We start from the raw sequence: 19,614 nt of genomic DNA on the forward strand, positions 1-19,614 counted from the left end.
CGTCCTTGCCGACACACTAGAAGCCGGAATGCTGCGTCTATTTACTTTCTTCCGCCTCCCCTGTGCGGTCTGTACGACTTTAAATCTCCCAAGTCCATTTCTCTCTCCCTCGATCTCCGTACCTCTCACACAAAATTTTCAGACACTCGCCATCTGTCTGTATGGTGTGAGCAGTCGAAAGTAGCCGTGCTTATCAACCGCCGGTGTCTTCGCCAGCAGCTTGACTCAGCGGCAATCCGACGCTATCTCGCGCCATACACAGCTCACGGCGTCGGGTCCGGTCGCCCTGTCCGCAGCTATTTTCTCTCATCCCAAGGGCATCTTCGGACAACTTCCAAGGGCAAATGTACCGCTGAGCAGCCCGGGCTTCAAGCTTCAAGATGCGCCAGAGAATCAGCGCATCCTGCGCACCCCGCATCCCCGGGCAAGCACGGATGAACATTTCACCTTCGCGTCCCCAGGGGAAAATGTTGCATCTCTCTGGGGATGCGGGACGATTCCCGGGGCATCCATCTGTATCGGAGCGGCCGCCGCAGCGCTCCTATCGCGCAAAACTACCGGTACGTTCGAGTCCTCGCGATACGTTTCCTTCCGCTCAATGCAGTCCCTCCGAGCCCGTTCTCTGAGCGACATCGCCCGCTGCTTCCTGGTTCTTTAGCACGAGGCTATGTGCATAATCCAGCCCGACAGCCTGAGGCCAGGTCTCTACCGCTGCTTCGCATACTTGGCAGACTCGCAGGCCTGTCAGAGGTGGTTGGCGAGACCGCGCACTGGTGCGCCACCAGGCGCACGTCGCGGTCTCGATCGGGACATTATTACTCTGACGCAGTTGTCGTCGTCATGTCTGGCCAGATCTGACCACGTTCCTCGACGCCAACACGTTCAAGCGGTGCGCAACCCGATGTGACCGTTCGTGATTCGTTGGGGGAAAATGCCACGAATTGTTGCGCCCGCTCAGCTGACCACGGGAGATGCACCCACAACCGACGCGCGCCCGTCAATTTCTGCCACCATCTTCCTGCGGATTCTCCATGATTGCACAGGTCCGCGTTCATTTTCATCGGCGACGTTGGTATGTGGTTGTTTCCGAGTCCTGGCTATCCTCGCGAATATACACAACAGTCACCTTGAGTCGGTACTGGGCTCAGTCAGCGAGCTCTCCGATGCATTTCCATCGGACTGAGCACATAGAGTTCACTTGTGCTTACACACACTAGCGAGCTTCGAACGGACCCTATTGACTGTACAGTCTGCAATGCTTCTCCAGGTGAGTGAGTAACGCAACAGCGGTGGTCATCAGCTGATCAACGCTAAGGTTCTGTGCAACCTTGCGCAACATCGTCCATCTGCCTCCGGATCAATCTGCGTTTTAGCATGCAACCGCGGAATATTGACATCTCCAAATACAGACACCGCCCATGCAGCCCACTGCGTCATCGACACCGACATGATGTCACACCGACGTATTCCAGCGCTGCGTCGGACGTCCCGCGCACTGTTGGGATCATCATGTTGTCGCCCGCTTGCACGCCGCCCTCGCTGTCTGTCCACGTCTACTCGCTGTTCCACAACACCGGCGCAGGATAATCTTGACCGTCGCAGTCTGGGACCTCACGACCACATCGATATCCTGAACGCGCCGTGATGCTCCACAACACGCAGCGCAGCGTCGGGCAGCTGAGCGGGCACGCGACCGTCCGACGCGTTGCGGCGGCGCCCGTGCAGGGCGCAGCGTGGCCATCCGCGACGGTGACGTAGAGCTGCGTGCACTCGACGGCGCATCTTGAGGCCGCTATGTAGCGACGTCCGAATTCGGCTTTGATGTCCTGTACGCTCGAATGTTCTCACAGAGCACCCAGGGCTCGGGTTCGGACCTATACGTCCGTGGTCTCGGAGACCCACGCCTTGTCGTGTATCTTCAAGTGCTTTGGGGTGAGCAAACGTCCGTTATCCGTCGTAATAAGATGATTTAGGGCTAGCGCTAACAAACTCCCTGTACACAGTACAGCTGAGTTCGACGCCTTTTTGCTGGTGAGGGCGAGTCGCGGTGGGAGACGACGGCGCGCCCACCGGGGCCATCTACTACTAGCCTTCCGTGGCGCTGACGTAGACAGGTACCTATACGCTTTCAGCGGCGCATCTTAGGAGCCGCGGCGTAGCGACGAAATCAACGTGACGTCCCGCACGCTCATATGTTCTCACTGTATCCCACAAAGCCAATGCTCAGCGCTCGGCGATCAGCTCCGGATCGACGGTGTGGGGATTCCATGCACACCGCAAAGGAGTAGTTTGTCCTCCTGACGGATTCCTTCTAGCTCACGTTCCGACCGTTCTTGATCAATGTTTAGCCACAGCACAGAAGTATACTGCCACTACGACCGCCCTGCACTTTTCCACACAACTCGGCCTTGCGGCGTGGATCCTACACCTTCCTTCTCTGGATCCTCGACCGCGAACGCTAGCTCGTATACTCCAGAACCTCGGCCACGGAGATACTCCCGCTCCTCCTCATTCTGTGGCGCACTGATAATCAGCACGGGGGCGCCGGCCGCTGCGTCCCGATGCGATGGTTGTTTCTCGAGTTCCCAAACGACCTTCGTCGAGGTCGACTCCTTTGGCGACACGCCCAAGACGGAAGTAAGCTGATTCGCGTACGCAGGCAGCTCTTCCGGGGCAACCAGATGCTTGACGTGCGCAACGCCGATCGTGGTGTTCGCGTGCTCGGTGTTAGAGCGCGGCTCGAGCGGAACCTGCGAGACGAAACACATAAATCCCGGTCAGCCCCCGCCTCTTCCCCCCGGTGCCCTCCAACCGGAGCCCACTCACACGCCACGCCCTGGGAGTCAAGTCCCCGCAAAAGAACGGCAGCCGTCCGCGCAGACCCGCATCCTCGATCCCCGAGATGAGCCACTTGAGCACCCGCCCGTCCTCCCGCGTCCGGCCTCCAGGGATCTCCTGCGCGTAGTGCACGCCGCTCCCCTCGGCTTCCGCGCGCGCGTTGATCGTCGCGGAGATGGAGGGCGTGCCCGCGTTCCCGAGGTGTGCGAAGTCGACCCAGCCCGGCTGCTTTGCGGCCCAGGGGTGCGTGCTGTCGGGTGGGGGTGGGCGGGTGAAGTGGATGAGCTCGAGGTAGACGCCGTCGGCGAGGATGACGAGGGCGTTTGCTGTTAGGCCGTCGGCGTGCGTTCCGCCTGGGCTGACTCTGTGACTGAAGGTGAGTGGCTGTTCGCTATGAAGGCGAGAGACGGTGCGTACGTGAACCCGAGTGCTCTGAACGCCTCTACGGTCTCTTGAAGGCGGCCGGGCGGGCTGAGGTGCACGATGTGATCAAGAATCCGAGTTGAGGGATCGCTGGAGTCGGACATCTTGCGCTATAGTGAATGTATGTACAAGTGAGCTCCTTAGGCAGCTGCAGATTAATATTGCTTGCGCGTAGGTGCGGGCGCGATTGTTTGGCTGCAGGTATGGGTGTGACGGTTAGTACGGTTTGCTTAAAAGTACGGGTGCGATCGCTTTCATTGTGGCGAGATATGGCGAGCACCTCATCCTGCGCCATCATGCTCTCGCGGTCATGAGATCCTGCTCTAGCTAACGCGCCGTTGATAGACGCGTCCAGAACAAAACCCACAATTCGTACGCAATTCATATGCATGTACTTACTCATTCACGGCATTCGCACAATTGGATAAGAAAGAACATTGATAGGTATACGTACGCTCAGAGCTCGAGGGTGTTTAGAGTGATCAGTAGAAAGAAGAGGGGCACTTCAAGTTTCATTTTGGTGCAAATGTCGACCTTACCCCTAACCCGAGATTGGGGCCAGGATTCGCCGCCATCCGCCGGGGCCGGACCCAGGTCTGCGCTTTGTAACCCACCTCCATCTCGAGTCTCTGCTCTGTCGCTCTCTGTATCCTCTCGGTCTCCAGTGGTACTTGCGGAAATGTTCTCTAGCGTACGTTTCACACTTTTCAGGTCTGGTTGAAAGTTGCTGACGGCCAATGCAGATCAGCTCGTGGTGGGGAGGCTCGCCCGCACCCGCGGCTCCTGAGAAGTTCGACCCGACGGACCCCAAGCAGAACCCTCTCAACCCGAAGGGCCTGAAGCCGTATGTACATTCTTACGAGGTATGAGGGTGAACGGGGTGCTAATGCATGCTATAGGTGCTGCGCGTGTCCGGAGACCAAGTCCGCGCGGGACGACTGCTTCCTGAAGACGGACGGGGCGGAGGCGGACGAGAAGTGCCGTGAACTCGTTCAGAGACACATCGCGTGCATGCGCGGCTTGGGCTTCAAGGTGTAGCCCTCTTATATCTCCCATATCCAACACCGCCCGCCCATCCCGCCCCACTCGATCCTCACTGGACTCCCCGGACATGCATGCTTTGCTCACCATTGTTGTATTCTAATACACCCTAATTCACACGAAGAACCTCTGCTCTGCCCTCACGGAGGGGTGTTGCCGTCTCGTTGGCGTATGAGCTTCAAACCATCAGTACGTCCGAGCACGTTATACCGGTCAACGTTCGACGCTCCGATGCACAGAGCCCTTCAGGCGAACTGGCGGCTCAAAATGCAGCATCTACTAGTATTTACACCTAGGTCTGTTTTTTGAGTGAGCGGCGCCTCGCCTGGGCCTTGTGTGCATGGCAGATGACATTCGCATGATCATCGAGAATCAAAGGACTGATCCGACTTACAACTGCCTAGCAAGACTGAACGTTGGACACCGGTGTCCGAGAAAACGATTCGTGATTGCAATTAGGACAGCGCATAATCTATTTCGTGCTTATAGAACTGTTTCGGGCGTTTAATGCTGTACAACCGTGGCTGGGGGTATCATGTAATTGTTAACGTTCTTCGCCTCTGCGCTCACTCCGAAGTGGTGTTCCACTCCCACCGGCCCTCCGCCAGGCCTTCCGCGGTATCCCGCAGGACGATCTCGTGCCGTGTGCGCACGTATACCTATTGGTGAGCACAATGTCAACGCGTTGAACAGGACTGAAAACAGGGAACTCACGGTCTTATCCATCATTCTCTGGCGGATGCTCTTCACGCTGTCCGCCTCTACGGGCTCCTCGAGCAGCTGTGAGAGGTCCTCCACCGCCTTCTCCAGATCACTAACCCATATGCGTCAGCCTTCGCTACTCTCAGAGAAAAGTGAGGTTACGTACGCTTGGACATCCTCGAAGATCTGTTTCTGGTTTCCCGCGACGAGGAAGTAGGCCATCGCATACGTCCACTTCAGCGTCGAGCGGCAGCGCGTGAGCTCATCAACCGCGTCGCGCATAAACGTCGACTGCGAAACACCGCACACATCAGCCCCCGCGCCAGCACGCGGACACAGTCCGACAGGATTGGCGTGCGCACCTCGATCCACGACATCTTGCTCCGCTCCTGCCACTCGACCATCTTCTCCTCCGTGCGCGTGCAGAGCTCCTCGTCGAGGCGCGCGGACAGCTCGTGGTTGTTGAACCGGTCGAAGTAGAAGAGCCACTTCTCGAGGTTCTGCTTCGCCGCCGCGGACGACGCGTCCGGCTCGGGCTCCTTCCACACGTTGCACACCTCGTTGTTGTACCCGTGCACGTTCCAGTCCTTCATGCATAACCAGCAGAACTGATACTGGCAGTGCCGGCAGAGGATGCGGCTGGGAGAAGCATTTAGTCAGTGCGGAGCGCCGGCATGCGTAGAAGTCCTGCGATCAGCGGAGAATGCACACGCACTTGCAGCCTCCGTTCTTCTCGATGTTGTTCTCGCACTTCGGGCACGTTCGCGTATTGGCCTTGATCCACTGCGAAGTGCCCGCGTCGTCGCGCGCGTTCTTCAGCCACGTCTTCACGAGCTTGCAGGTGAGCGGGCGGTGGTCAGAGTCCATTCCGCACCCGAAGCAGAAGACGTGCTCCATCCCGCACTTCACAGTCGGCACCTCCGTGAGCAGGGATGATCCTGTCCCAGACGCACACGAGACAGTCTCCGTGCATCCAGGGTGGGGACAGAAGCGCAGGCGTGGGTGCGCCCCTACGTACGACTGTCGGACGAGCTCCTTATATCTGGCCTAGATGTCAGCACGCGACCTACAGAGCAAGACGGCGGGCCTAGCACAGACCGTTCGTTCACGCTTGGCTCGACGAGCTTAGCGACGGATGGGCCGTCGACGACGGTACGGCACTCGTCGTGCATGCACCGGAACAGGCATTGACCCTCGTCTTTGATCTTTGATGAGACGTACTCCTGCCAACATGGCTCGCAGAACACATGTTGGCACCGCAGGCGGAACACTGCGGCAGGACTGTCGTCGCAGCATACGCCGCACACAAATTGGGCGGGCGCGCTCGGCGAGTCGAGGCGGATGCGCTTCGCGGGTGGCGGGCCCATGCTGTGGCTCGCAGGGTCCGGCGTAGGTTCGCCCGCGTCCTGCAGGACGAGTGCGGCGGAGTCGAGGAACTTCTCAATGAGGCGGTCGCTGTTCCAGTTGAAATGGCGCAGGAGAATGGAGACGATGGGCGACTGCGTCGGGGTGCACGGGCGACGTGGGCGGTACATCAGACAAAAGGTCAACTGGGTGCGAGAGCGGAATAGATTGCGGGGGGCCATGTACCTCTAGTCCGACAATACTAGCTACCTGGCTAATGTCGTTCTCCACCAGTCCTTGCAGCTGCGCGGTCGAGTAGCTCTTGTGCTCGACCTCCCGAATCTTGTTCTTGCCCTTGGGTTGCGGGAGGGGCTCATCATCGAAGTCAGAGTCGTTCGTGCCCTTCGCTTGCATTGTTAGACTGCGTAGATGGCATAAAAAGGTCTCTTACGTCGACCATAGACGCATCGTCGGAGTCGTAGTAGTCGCTGCCCACATCGGATAGGTCAGACATTGTGGAGGTTGCGGAATGAGAAGAGAGCTGAGCGCGCGCTAAGCCACAGGCTCGATATAAGTCGAGTGATGTGAAGTCTGTTTATTGATCAGCACCAGGCTTCTATTGACGTATAAGGAGGCTACAATTATCCACTAATAGATAATCAATAACGTCGACGCTCGGGCCAAAATGGCGCACGACTGCCGTCTTAGCTGCTCTGCGTCCTCGTTCATCCTTGCGGATGCGAGATCTTCTCAATTATCCGCTCTTCTCACTGGCTTGTTCTCCGTTGCATTTCTATGGACTCGTGCGCAGAGCCGAGTGACCATAATGCAAAGCTTTTACCGCAACGGCAACCTCCTGAACGTGCAACGTTGATATACAGATGGATTTTGTTATGTTGGTATAACGCCTTGGACCATCATTCCAAGCTCTGGGCCAACCATGCTCGCTGCGTCCGGCATGATGCTCTCTTTTGCACTTCTATGTTGGGCCGCCGGGGACACGGGTCCACCTGGAAGAGGTGCGTTCTGTAATTTATTTCATAGTGCAAGTGACGGGGGTTGATGTACATGACAACGTAGCAGGAGTCTACAGTTGTGTACACAACGCATATAGTCCTTCCAACACCAAAGCAGAACACATAATTTGCCATAAATTCTTGATTTCAAAGCGGGATGCCGCTGAAGAGAAAACTATACTTGGATCTCATGCCCGTAGTAGGCCGCGCTGACGAGACAGTCCAAGGCCGCGCATGAAGGAAGGGAAAACGGACGGCCTGCGCACTACCGGTTCGTCCCTCTTGACCCGCTTACTTGGAGGCTCCTCGCTGACGGGCTTCTCCCGTTCCTGAACCCGCATCTCCGTCCGTTCCTCCTCCTGAATCAACCATAGGTCAGCCACGACCTCCACAACAGACCTTTGCGCCTCCGACTCGGCCCCTACGAGGCTGTCGTTCTCTCCCTCCAGCATCGAGCACTCCCGCTCCAGTTGATCGCCCACCCTGTCATCGTCCGGCCATTGCTTCGCTAGCGCCTCGTCCATGAGCTCTCTCAGGGGCTCGTGCGTCTCCATAGCCCGCGCATACGGCGCCCGAAGCAGCGGTAGGATCCTCTCCTCGTCTGCCTGGTACCGCGCCGAAACCCATCGAATCGCCGTCCGCAACACCTTGTTGAGGGGGTGCATGTTGGAGAATCCGTCCTTGTCTACGACGTAGAACTCATAGGCACCCTGTGCCTCCTGCGCTGCACGGAGTTCGGAGCCTCCAGAAGGCATGCCATCGTCCCAGCGTGGAGGGTTCGCGACGTGCAGCACCCCCTCGCGCATTGACCGGCGCTTCAAGGGCTGGCAGCGGGGTAAGGGGTATGGAAACTGCGCGTGCTCGTCTTGCACACAGCCGTCCTCCAGGATTTGTTCCCCGAAGTGCGCCGCAATTGTCAACGGTACGTCTGTGCACTCGTGGCGGAGGTAGCGGAGGCCGTTGTAGTGCAGGACGTGGAGGAAGGACTCCAACTCGTTATCGACCTGCGCGAGCGCGTAGGGGTTGTCTAGCGCATGCGCAGCAGCGAAACAGTGCCAGCTCCCCTGTGATGCAAAAGAGTGGTCAGCAACGACACGGAACAAACAGGACCGAGGTGCAAGTACCGCTATGGAGGGCCGACGTCTCCGTGGAGAAGGCAATTCGCCGCCAATGTAGGGCATGCACTTGGCAAGCTCCCAATCCGTAAGCACACCCTTCCACTTGACGGTGTATTCTCCGCTCTTCACTTTGAACAACGTAGGCAGGATCAGGATGTTCCCATCGCCGATGTCGCAATGCAAGATCCGCGACCTAGTCTTGTACGCTTCGCAATGGGCTGCGCAGAGCGAGGCGTCAGTGAAATGCGATCATCGAAGATGCATGGGCAACGCATACCGTCAACACAATCCTTGACCACCGACAGAAGTTGTTTGCCGGTCCGGAAGCTGTGCAGAGGCATACACACCTCCTCTACAACAATGCGGTAATGGCGGAACCCGCGCAACGACGCCGGACGTGCGCCTGAACCTCCTGACCTGGCTGAATACGACGTTCCGTACGAACGCGACGTCGCAACCGAAGCCGGACGACCTGTCAAACCCTCCGTATAAGATGCGTATGCCCGCTGAATTTTCGGCCGACCATCTCGACCGCCCCAATAGTATGCAGTTTGCGTGCGTTGGCCGAGCTCCCCGTGGACTACCAGTGTCGGTACGTTCTTCACCTCCGCCTTGTTCAGCTTCTTGAGCGCCTTTCCCTCCAACATCTGGTCGAAGGCGTCCTCACGCTGCGGCAGCCATGTGTCCTTGAGGAAGACAAACCGTCCTCCTTCAAGGTCCAGTGCAATATAACCGCGCGTAGCACGTCCAATGGCCCCCGGGGCGACGAAGGTGGGCGCGCCGACGAGGAACGCGTGGGCATCCTTGCCGTTCTTCTTCGGCACGAGTAGCTTGTAACGCGGGCACTCGCCCTGGATGGACTCTGCGAACATGCGCCGCACGTACGCGAAGACGCGCGGCGTTTTCTTGCCTGACTTCGGAATCTGAATCTCCGTCCCCTCCTCTTCGGCCAGGTCTGTCTCCCGTGGTCTTGCGAACTCGTCCATCAACTGGTAATCCTGGTCTTCACGACTCAGAGGCGTAGCGGTGGGATCCATGCCTTGTGCCTCGCAACCGAGTTGGGAGAACGCCCACAATACGTCGCGGAGGGCTGCGGGACTCTCGACGTAGTCGACGATTTCGGTGTAGATCGCGCCTGAGCGGTCCCAGCGCGCGAGACGTATGTTCGGGCCGTTCACCAGCAGCGTGTAGAGCGCGATGCGCTGCTGGTGCGCGAGCACGTGTGCGATATATCGGTCCGCGCGCTTCCTCGCCGCTGCTGACCAGTCTTCGTCGTCGAACGGGTCGGCGGCAGGCCCGCCGACTGTGAAGTCGATGAGCAGGCGTTGCTTATCCCAATGAGGAAGACCGTCGCTCGGGGTATCGTCAGCAGGATAAAGAGCACCGTCGACCTTGGGCGGGCCGTCAGTGCACGGGTCCCATCGAGCTTTCCCGAGGGCGACGCTGAGCCCCGGGCAGAGGGTGGCCCCGTACTTGGTCGGGCTGTTGACGAGCTGCGCCTGGTAGCGGGGCCGTCAGTAAAAGGAGAGATCAGCCCCCACGATCCACTCACAAATGTAGCCGCGAGCTCGTGCTCATCTTTCGAGTCCCGAAGGGGCTGCACGGCCTTGTGGCTAAGATGGAGCCTCCGCTCTGGCTCTCCCAGATTCTCCTTTCCCGGAGACGGAAAGAAGGTGAACAGAAATTTGTTGAATGACATGTATACCGCCATGATTACGATGTCTTCTGAAACTACTCCGTGACTGGGGTTTGGGTAAGGAGAGAATGGTGACTAGACAGCTAGTGTCAAGGGTGGCTAAACTGGATGTCGTGAGCGGAGCCAGCTTGAGAACTTAGCGGTGCAAGAAAGGTCAGTGTCAGTCATCTGCGTTGTGGGGAGGCTGTGGGGCAAGGGCATACCTCGCGATGTCGAGCGGGGTGGTGGTGGGAGGCGGTGGTTGAGTTGGAGAGGGAGGTGGGGTTTGCGAATAGACCCAAAGCGTCAATTTAGCCCATCGGCTAGCATAGACGCGCCCTTCCACTCCGCCGCTCAAATTCGCTATTGTGACATGCGTGCTTTTTCAATTCACGCGTGATTGGCGTGTCTGTGGCCCGTCGCGACCAAGCGGCGTATGTGTCCAGACTGACCAAAGCAAAAGGGCTTATGAGTGGCTCTGACAATGCGGTCTATGATATGTGAATACGGAAAGGTGAGCTGTGTTAGGTTTCGTACTATAGAACACACAAGACTTACACACTTGTAGAGGTAGTCGTTTCCAAGCAGCGCGCCGTATTGCAGTCAATTCGAAGCCCGCGTATACGTTGGGACATAATCTGGCCTACGCGTATGAAGTCCATCACCTGATGTGTCTACTGTCCTTTCAAAGCCCACATCAACGTCCACGTTTCATCCAAGGCATACCCATTCAATCACTGCTCTATGTAGATAAGTAGATAAAATTGTCAGTCGTTGAATTCGAGGAACATCGAATACCACGGGACACTAACGCATTTCACAGACCGCACTTGGACTTGTCGACCTGCTTCGCCGTTGCCTCGATCCGGCCCAGCTTCTTCGCCTGCCCGCCCGTGAGGGTGTTCATCGCACCGAGCGCGACATTCCACCCGCTTGCCGCATGGTCGACCGCGAGCACGCTGATGCTCTTTCCCTTATACGCCAACTCCCAGCACGTCCCGCACTGTGCGCTGTTCCATCCGCCCACGACCGCTGCGCCACCGAGATTCGGGAAGTGTGGCAGCGCGCCGAACGTCTTGTAGCCCTTCGTGAGCAGCCCGTGCGAGCCGTCGGAGCACGCGACGTTGCTGAGGCTTCCGGACTTGTTGTCGTACGTTTCGTCGTACGAGACAGTCACGCCGAGCGCGGAGGGCATGAGGAGCGCGAGCGCTACGAGAGAGAGGGCCTTGATCTGCATGTCGTTGAAGGGTCGTGAAGGGCGTGATACGAGTGTGAATCCGTCAGAGCGAGGGCCACTGGGGATCACGAAAGCGACGCGCGCGCCCTTTTATGCAAATCCAAGGCACCCGGCAAGCGGGCTGGAGGGGCTTGGGATGTCTCGGGGCATAGACGTGGACGGTCGACGACGCCCGTTCAGTCATGTGCTGATGCCGGGCCTGCCATAATCATATACGCGGCGAACTACAGGCTCATGGACCCCTCTCTGGAACATTAGTGTTGTTTGTGACCTTTTTTGGTTCGCGGCGCAAAGTTTCAGTGAACTGTGGATCCAGCGAGACGTCTGATGACGGGGAAACGTGTCGAGGTTCAGACTGGATCAGGCCGGGCTTAACATGCCTCACATGTACCATGAGTGAGGCACCGTTCTGCAAGCCTTGCAAGCGAAAGGCATGTTCATCATGTCCTAAACCTGAGTCCGACTCCTGAGGGATGTTCCTTTAGATTCAAGTCATCCCCAATCATGTTCTTGCTGAGACAGTGTCCTCAAAATCATACGCCAGTATGTCAATTGAACCGGGTTGGTGTGAGAGCCAAGCAGGCTATAAATTTTGCTGGACGATTTCTGTAGCGACGGCCCAAGAAGAAGTTGAACCTTGGACTGCAAAGCAGTGTCGGAAAGCCGCCTCGTGCTTGCCGACCGCCGACGACATATTTGCGTTCGCGGTGCACCCGGGCGCGGTGCACACGGAGCAGCAAGAGCAGCTCAAGGGGGCATATGATATGGCGCCAGTGGGCACGTCATGAAGTATCGTTCATGCTCACGCCGGAAGAGGGGAGCCGTTGTGCGCTGTGGGTGGCGACGAGCGATGAGGTGGAGACATATGGGCCGAGTGGGAAGTACTTCACCGACTCTAGGCAGGTATGTGCAGAATCAACGCAGGGGCATGACCATGCGCTTGGGAAGAGTCTATGGGAGTTGAACGAGCAGCTGCTAGTGGAGCAGAATTTGAAGAAGGGCAAGGACACGTTGTTGCGGTGGGATGCCGCTGCAAGGAGCTCGTAGAGGTCAGTATACCGACTTATAGAACGCTGCTCGCACTGGAATAGGATGAATCTCTCAGATGCCTCGAGTAGATGACGACCGTCTGCATTCATGTGACGATCGTGAAGGTGAAGAGAGAGGAGAAAGGTATAGTACCAGATACAGTAATTTTGATGCCACTGCTGCAAAACGTGCACAAACACACGTCGCCACCTCCCAAAACATGTCTTAGCGGCACCTCTGAATCCTGCCACTATGACAGCGTATAAGTACCGCGCAACGTAAACAACCCCAAACTCATTGAACATTCTACCCCTGCCTTGACTGCTTCCGGTCCACCGATCTACAGCTTTTCATTTGAATGCCTGACCAGCGCAGTTGCTCTGTAAGCAGGTATCAATGATCCTCAGGCACACCCGAGTGGCATTTCGTGTCACGTCCCCAGCACGGGGTCCAGGACCGCACGGTGTTGAGCGGATTTGACTGCGGTCGCGCGTCGCTGATGGCTGTGTAATGAATAGCTGCGGTGGGGACGAAGTTGGCCTTCAGTCATTAGCGACTTAATTCTTATATATACCGAACGTTCTAGCCTGACCAGCGTAAGTCCCACCACTGACACTATGACCCCTCTGCAGGAAGCCTTTGCGGGGGCCATCGTGGTATATCTTGCATGGCGCGTTGCGCGTGCGTTCTTCGCAACGTCGCCCGTAGACAACATACCTGGTCCGAAATCGCCTTCGTTCCTCGCTGGTAGGTTCTGCGGATTTTCTTGCCGTTATGCCTGGACTCATCTTCCATCTACCATAGGACACACTGCACAGGTATTCGGACCAGACCGCTGGATCTACCAGGAGGCGTTTGTGAAACAATATGGTCGACTCTTTCGAATCAACGGCCCATTGAACGTGAGTACGCTCGGCCAGTTCGCATTAGCCGCTTCATCGTTGAAACTTTTTCTAGTCGAACTGGCTCTATACGTACGACCCAAAGGCGCTCCACAGCATCTTCGTGAAAGACCAGGATGTCTTCGACGAGAACGAGGTCCTTCTAGCGTACGCTTGCGCCATTGTGCGGTAGGTCCGGGGTGCTAATGTCAGACTACAGGGCTTTCATGACACTTTTGGGTCCAGGGCTGCTTTCTACGCTGGGTAAGTTTCAGTTTCACTGCTTAGTAGCGTTCTGCGCGATGCATAGCTGACAGTTCTAACGCGACTGCAGGCGACCAACATCGCCGGCAGCGGAAAATGCTCAACCCGCTGTTTTCAGCGAAGCACCTCCGCGAGATGACGCCAGTATTCAACGAGATCGTCGGTAGAGTAAGTGCGATGGCGACTCTTCGCCCATGAAATGGCAATGCTTATACTTGACGTATGCTACAGCTCGAAAGCGCCATCACTTTTAGGGTCAAAGACGGACCGCAGGAAGTCGACATGCTCGGCTGGATGGGCCGCACCGCCTTGGAGCTCATCGGACAGGGCGGCTTGGGCCACTCCTTCGACCCGCTCACGCGCGACGTCGCAGACGACTTCGCGGACTCCGTCAAGGCCTACTTGTACGTCTCCCCCCATTTAAAAAACTTAAGCTAAATTCGACCTGTATGTAGCCCAGTGATCCAGCAACTCGAAGTGTTCGGTCCACTCCTCCCCCTCCTGCTGAAAATGGGCCCCGCGTGGTTCAGGCGAAAGCTAGTGGACCTCGTGCCGTTCGCCCCAGCGAGACGCATGGCGCAGATCTCGGACGTCATGCATGCGCGCTCGACGCAGATCTACGAGGAGAAGAAGGCCGCGCTCGAGGCTGGCGACGAGGCGCTCAAGGAGCAGGTCAGCGAGGGCAAGGATATCATCAGCGTCCTGTGTGGGTCCCTTTCATTATATCATTATATGAGGGCGGCGGGTGCTTACTACCAGCCCGTGCGACATAATAGTGCGGGCGAACATGATCGCTGCTGAGGAGGACCGTCTGTCGTCCGAAGAGGTTATCGCGCAGGTTTCGTAAGTACATGCTGTAAAACACTTCCAGTCAACAAAGGCATCTCACCATTGATGACTTGAATAGCACGCTAGTCCTCGCTGGGATGGACACGACTTCGAACGCCCTCGCGCGCATCCTCAGTCTGTTAGCGGAGCACCAGGACGTGCAACAAAAGTTGCGCGAAGAGATTGTGCACGCACGCGACGGCGGTTCTGGGAGGCTTAGGGATCTGACCTACGATGAGGTTATGGATCTTCCGTACATGGACGCTATCTGCCGCGAGACGCTGCGCAGGTACGCAATACTGGTGATATGGGCTACGGCGATTACTTGATGCTCACTCTACGTGATCTAGGTACTCCCCAGTCACCCACGCACCGCGACAGTACGTCCCCTTATATTTGCATTCAGCGTTATAATCTGCGCGCGCTAACGCATCCCTGCCGCCCAGGGTATTCAAAGACGCGATCCTGCCGCTCTCAGCACCCATCCGGGGTGTGGACGGCACCTTAGTGCACTCCGTCCCGGTCACCAAGGGCATGTGGGTGCTCGCGGACATCCAGGCCAGCAACTGCAACAAAGAGCTCTGGGGCGAAGACGCAGACGAGTGGAAGCCGGAACGGTGGCTCAAGCCGCTCCCGCGTGCGCTCGAGGATGCCCACATCCCTGGGGTGTACTCGCACTTGTGAGTCGTTTCTTGGGACGTTGCGCGAGTGTGAAGGTGACCTCGAGCCTGGTGTAGGATGACGTTCATCGGCGGGTCCAGGGCATGCATGTGAGTACTAAGCCTATGCTGAGCGGGTGGCGTTATACTGACGGATGCGTAGTGGCTTCAAGTTCTCGCAGCTCGAGATGAGTACGTGCCCGCGGCCCGTCCAGGTGCATATCTGATGTTGACCTTCCTGCAGAGGTCATGCTTGCATCTCTTCTGCCCGCTTTGAGGTTCGAGCCGAGCGGCAAGCCTATCTACTGGAACTCGGCGGCTGTCGCGTTCCCTTCCGTTGGCAAGGATAGCCGGAAGCCGGAGCTGCCGCTCAAGGTGACTCTGCTATAGACTGAACCTCTTTCACATCATCCTATGCTAGATGTGCCGACCGTGAATGCGCCCGCGGCGGTACTACCTTGTACGATTTGCTTCCGGACAGCAGAAATCTTCCCAAGCTCCCCTCCTTACTCCGTGGCGCTCACGGTGTTGGATTTTGGGATCGGACAGTCTCGTAGGTACATCCGTATATGGTATCGATTAGTCAGCACGTAGTATATCTACCTCCCGATGTACGCCACTCGCTCTTCATGCGTTTGCAGAGCTCAGCCAAACGCAATACATTCTGTTCTAGTACTCGTCGGCTCCCTCGTACTTCAACACACGGATCGTTGTGGTAGCCCATAGAACGATGACGCCCCGGCAGTGAGGATGGTTAGTAGCCGGAGTTATTGATATGCGATTACATGAACCCGCACCCTTCGGAAGCGCGTTAGCGATAACCTCCAGCTAAAGGAGATCTACAATCTTCTTGCTCGAACGATGCTGCGCCGCGGATCTGCCCTCGCCCTGGTGCAGCGGCCTGCAGCGGTGCAGAGCCCCGAGGACAAATTGCAATCCGGCGCCGACGGACTCGCGTTGCATTGCAGTCATCCTCGATGACCACGATGGCATCATGGAAAGATGCGAGGGAAGTTGCAACCTCGGCAGAGGGAATGTTTGGCCATATCGGGGAATATTGATGGGGCTCTAGCATAACATCCACAAATATCTGGAGCTCGTCACCGCTCATGAGGTCAGCGCCGTATCTTGCCTTGATCTTGCCTTGTGTCCTGGATTTTCTATGCTCTTGCTCTTTCTAGCACGCCTAGCACACCAACGCTTCGCAGGAGCACCAGCAAGGCAAATATGATGTCCGTGCACATCGTATCGTAAGTGGTCAGTGACTGTCGGCTCTTACTTCAGTGCCTTGAAGTTCGGTCCGCTCAGCGACGGACGACCGCAAGCAAAACTTGCCTGTATGACACGTTTCATTGGTGCGCCCACCGGTGGAAATTCCGCTGGTCGCTGACCAGCAAAGGTTTACTGCGCTCTATCCCAACATGAGAATGATGAACATCGGTGGAAAGGGAACACCGACCATCCAGCGCTTAAGCATACACGTTGAAGCAACCCCGCATGGTTTGTGCACAACGAACCGTTTGCTTCCGAGTGTAGGAGTGTGAGTGTTTATTACGGCTACACACCTGGGGCAGACCACATATCCAGAGTGCACGCCATTTGCCATCTAAGAGTAGACTGAGCTACATGGTAACCACCTTTCCGTAAGGACTCACGGGGATAGAAAGGAATCTTTACATAGCTCCGTCGGATTTTCCATGGTCTCCTCGGTGTTCCACCCCAGATTTGCCTGCCCAACGACTGATGTCAGACACACGTGTCATCTGAGTCCGCGGAGCCAATCCGACGGCTGCAGATTGCCCATGAGAAACCGCGCAGATCTACGCGCACACGATGCGCTCTCGGCCATGCGGGGAGCATCTTTCAGCAGGCCTGGGGCACGCGTTACCGCGGCCCGCGCTATGTACAGATATGTCAAGCGCCATCGCACTCTGCCTACTTAAGTCTCCGGTCCCGGACGACGATGGCTCTTCATCCGACTACCCAAGGTGACCACCAATTCCTAGCCATGACCCCTCTGCAGCAGCTACTTGCGGGCGCGCTGGCGCTCTACGCCGCATGGCGCGTCGTGCGCATGCTGTTCTCCAAGTCGCCTGTGGATAACATCCCTGGGCCGGACTCCGAATCATACCTCACTGGTGAGTAGCCCCCGCGGAAGCTGCCTTCATGTCCCTATATTGATTGGGGCTGCAGGAAACATGAATCAATTTAAGCAAGATCGCTGGGGGTTCCAGGAGCAACACGTTCGGACCTACGGCCGGCTGTTCAAGTTCCATGGCCTATTCAACGTTAGGGCTCCCACATCTCACAAGGCCTGACCGATCAAGCTGACTTTTACTACAGGCACCCTGGCTTTACACCTATGACCCGAGGGCCATGCACAGTATCTATGTCAAGGACCAAGACGTCTACGAAGAGAATGATGTCATTCTGGCGTATGTCACTAATACAATGTGTTCGAGTGCGGTCTCGTCTGATTATCGCGAACAGGTCCTTCCACACAGCATTGGGCCCGGGTTTGCTCGCGACCGTAGGTCAGGCAACGTCTCCAACTCCACGTCGTATCTATACTGAACACTCGGAAACTTGATAGAGAAGCAGCATCGGCGGCAGCGGAAGATCCTCAACCCTGTGTTCTCTGCCAAGCACCTCCGCGACGTAACGCCCATATTCAACGACATCATCAACCGAGTGAGCACTGACGGTTCCTCTATATCCCGACTTTATCTTACTTCATCCACGAACCTCAGCTCCAGGTGGCTATCTCTTCCCGCGTCAAGACTGGCACTCAGGAGATCGACGTCCTCGGCTGGATGGGCCGGACGGCCCTCGAGCTCATTGGACAGGGCGGCCTTGGACACTCGTTTGATCCCCTCACACACGACGTCGCAGACGAGTTCGCCGAGTCGGTCAAGGCTTACTTGTATGTCTCCAAACATCCCTGCACGGTACCGGTATCTGACACCCACGTAAACCTCCCACAGCCCGGTCATGCACCAGCTCGAGGTCATCCGCCTTGTTCTCCCGAAGGTCTACCAGCTGGGCCCGGCCGTGATCAGGCGCAAACTTCTCGAGCTGATTCCCTTCGGCCCGGTCCAACGCATGATCAAGATTTCGGACGCGCTGCACACGACTTCGCTCGAGATCTACCACGAGAAGAAAGCTGCGCTGGAGAAGGGCGACGAGGCGATGAAGCAGCAAGTCGGCGAGGGCAAGGATATCATGAGCGTCCTTCGTGAGTTCATTGGTTCCGATAGCGATACCGGAACCCCCGGCTCAACGATGCCCCCTCCCTTTCAGTGCGCGAGAACATGGTGGCTTCCGAAGAGGACCGTCTTACTGATGAGGAGGTCGTCGCTCAGGTCTCGTAAGTTCTTTTCCTTCGGACGCGTTCTAACGACGGACAAATGCTAATATGCACTACAGGACCCTTGTACTGGCCGCGATGGACACCACCTCGAACGCCCTTGCGCGCATCTTCAGCTTGCTGTCGGAGCACCCAGACGTCCAGGAGAAGCTGCGGGAGGAGCTCGTGCAGGCCCGCGACGATGGCTCCGGAAAGCTCAGGGATCTGAGCTACGACGAAGTCATGGAGCTCCCCTACCTCGACGCCGTCTGCCGCGAGTCGCTTCGGCGGTACCCCCCGGTCACCCACCTGATGCGCGAGTGCGTATCCCAGCCTGCCTCTTCACAAACGCTTGCATCCTGACATGTGTCGACTGCGCAGAGTGACCAAGGACGCGATGCTCCCGCTCTCCGAGCCGATCACGGGCAGGGACGGGCAGCCGATGCACTCGATCCCGGTCACGAAGGGCATGCGCATCTTCACGGACGTCATCGCGAGCAATTGCAACAAGGAGCTCTGGGGCGAGGACGCGGACGAGTGGAAGCCCGAGCGCTGGCTGGGGCCGCTCCCGCGCGCGCTCGAGGACGCGCACATCCCCGGGGTGTACTCTCACTTGTGAGTCCATGTCGCGTCGATGGCTGTTCGATGCCTTTTCAACTGACTCCGTCTGGCGTGTGTAGGATGACGTTCATCGGAGGCGCTAGGGCGTGCATGTACGTCGCATCTCGCTCTGTGGCTGACAGTGTGACATTGGGCTAATCGTGACTTTACAGTGGCTTCAAGTTCTCCCAGCTCGAGATGAGTACGTATCCCGAAATCCCTCATACCGTCAACAAAGGGTTTCTGACACGATTGCTTTCCTGTAGAGGTCGTCCTCGCATCGCTCCTGCCCGCGTTCAAGTTCGAGCCGACCGGCAAGCCCATCTACTGGAACGCAGCCGGTGTTGCCTACCCTTCCGCCAGCAAGGGCAGCAGGAAGCCGGAGCTGCCCCTCAAGGTGACGTCGCTATCGTAAACCCCAGTACAACCCCCCGCATCGACCCTATTTCCCGCACGAGTGCGTTGAAGCACGGCCTTCTGGTTTATTACAGCTCTCAACACTCCTTGTCCTATTGCATATCATCAATCATACCTAATTGTTCCCTGGATGACTTTCTGTGGAGATACATTCTCCAGTCTGCATACAGCCTGAAGACGTTTGACACCACAGTCT

At 57.2% G+C, this 19,614-nt stretch overlaps 7 protein-coding genes across 7 annotated transcripts; 3 read left to right on the forward strand and 4 right to left on the reverse strand.

Annotated features, from left to right (window-relative positions):
• Nucleotides 1-2,321: 2,321 nt before the first annotated feature.
• Nucleotides 2,322-3,365, reverse strand: TRAVEDRAFT_166054 (uncharacterized protein; the record flags this gene model as incomplete). The annotated part of the gene is made up of 3 exons (XM_008038858.1): nucleotides 2,322-2,750; nucleotides 2,827-3,202; nucleotides 3,256-3,365. 3 exons carry the CDS (start codon nucleotides 3,363-3,365, stop codon nucleotides 2,373-2,375), a joined length of 864 nt encoding a protein of 287 aa, XP_008037049.1. The 3' UTR covers nucleotides 2,322-2,372.
• A 505-nt stretch (nucleotides 3,366-3,870) lies between these two features.
• On the forward strand, nucleotides 3,871-4,441 carry TRAVEDRAFT_146668 (copper metallochaperone COX17). Its single transcript, XM_008038859.1, has 3 exons — nucleotides 3,871-3,952; nucleotides 4,005-4,105; nucleotides 4,161-4,441. Exons 1-3 carry the CDS (start codon nucleotides 3,941-3,943, stop codon nucleotides 4,297-4,299), a joined length of 252 nt encoding a protein of 83 aa, XP_008037050.1. The 5' UTR covers nucleotides 3,871-3,940; the 3' UTR covers nucleotides 4,300-4,441.
• Nucleotides 4,442-4,767: 326 nt separating this feature from the next.
• Nucleotides 4,768-6,862, reverse strand: TRAVEDRAFT_64235 (uncharacterized protein; the record flags this gene model as incomplete). Its single annotated transcript, XM_008038860.1, has 8 exons — nucleotides 4,768-4,961; nucleotides 5,017-5,116; nucleotides 5,171-5,295; nucleotides 5,367-5,643; nucleotides 5,720-6,046; nucleotides 6,103-6,503; nucleotides 6,595-6,750; nucleotides 6,800-6,862. The coding sequence occupies 8 exons, from the start codon at nucleotides 6,860-6,862 to the stop codon at nucleotides 4,869-4,871; spliced, it is 1,542 nt and encodes a 513-aa protein (XP_008037051.1). The 3' UTR covers nucleotides 4,768-4,868.
• A 690-nt stretch (nucleotides 6,863-7,552) lies between these two features.
• On the reverse strand, nucleotides 7,553-10,193 carry TRAVEDRAFT_46185 (uncharacterized protein; the record flags this gene model as incomplete). Its single annotated transcript, XM_008038182.1, has 4 exons — nucleotides 7,553-8,428; nucleotides 8,489-8,700; nucleotides 8,760-9,981; nucleotides 10,035-10,193. The coding sequence occupies 4 exons, from the start codon at nucleotides 10,191-10,193 to the stop codon at nucleotides 7,553-7,555; spliced, it is 2,469 nt and encodes an 822-aa protein (XP_008036373.1).
• A 424-nt stretch (nucleotides 10,194-10,617) lies between these two features.
• TRAVEDRAFT_166063 (immunomodulatory protein) lies at nucleotides 10,618-11,441 on the reverse strand. The gene is made up of 3 exons (XM_008038861.1): nucleotides 10,970-11,441; nucleotides 10,716-10,899; nucleotides 10,618-10,648 (listed from the first exon to the last, which is right to left on the reverse strand). Exon 1 carries the CDS (start codon nucleotides 11,392-11,394, stop codon nucleotides 10,975-10,977), a length of 420 nt encoding a protein of 139 aa, XP_008037052.1. The 5' UTR covers nucleotides 11,395-11,441; the 3' UTR covers nucleotides 10,618-10,648; nucleotides 10,716-10,899; nucleotides 10,970-10,974.
• A 1,599-nt stretch (nucleotides 11,442-13,040) lies between these two features.
• On the forward strand, nucleotides 13,041-15,553 carry TRAVEDRAFT_71177 (cytochrome P450; the record flags this gene model as incomplete). The annotated part of the gene is made up of 14 exons (XM_008038862.1): nucleotides 13,041-13,170; nucleotides 13,228-13,325; nucleotides 13,381-13,472; nucleotides 13,525-13,568; nucleotides 13,639-13,736; nucleotides 13,800-13,972; nucleotides 14,024-14,274; nucleotides 14,345-14,411; nucleotides 14,476-14,685; nucleotides 14,747-14,776; nucleotides 14,843-15,076; nucleotides 15,134-15,166; nucleotides 15,219-15,247; nucleotides 15,300-15,553. 14 exons carry the CDS (start codon nucleotides 13,041-13,043, stop codon nucleotides 15,443-15,445), a joined length of 1,635 nt encoding a protein of 544 aa, XP_008037053.1. The 3' UTR covers nucleotides 15,446-15,553.
• Nucleotides 15,554-17,063: 1,510 nt separating this feature from the next.
• TRAVEDRAFT_166070 (cytochrome P450) lies at nucleotides 17,064-19,543 on the forward strand (the record flags this gene model as incomplete). The annotated part of the gene is made up of 13 exons (XM_008038863.1): nucleotides 17,064-17,193; nucleotides 17,249-17,343; nucleotides 17,399-17,490; nucleotides 17,546-17,589; nucleotides 17,649-17,746; nucleotides 17,806-17,978; nucleotides 18,040-18,290; nucleotides 18,356-18,422; nucleotides 18,482-18,721; nucleotides 18,783-19,016; nucleotides 19,082-19,114; nucleotides 19,175-19,203; nucleotides 19,268-19,543. The coding sequence occupies 13 exons, from the start codon at nucleotides 17,064-17,066 to the stop codon at nucleotides 19,414-19,416; spliced, it is 1,635 nt and encodes a 544-aa protein (XP_008037054.1). The 3' UTR covers nucleotides 19,417-19,543.
• Nucleotides 19,544-19,614: the final 71 nt, after the last annotated feature.

The sequence above is a fragment of the Trametes versicolor genome, assembly GCF_000271585.1.
Source record: "Trametes versicolor FP-101664 SS1 unplaced genomic scaffold TRAVEscaffold_4, whole genome shotgun sequence".
NCBI classification, from domain to species: Eukaryota; Fungi; Basidiomycota; class Agaricomycetes; order Polyporales; family Polyporaceae; genus Trametes; species Trametes versicolor.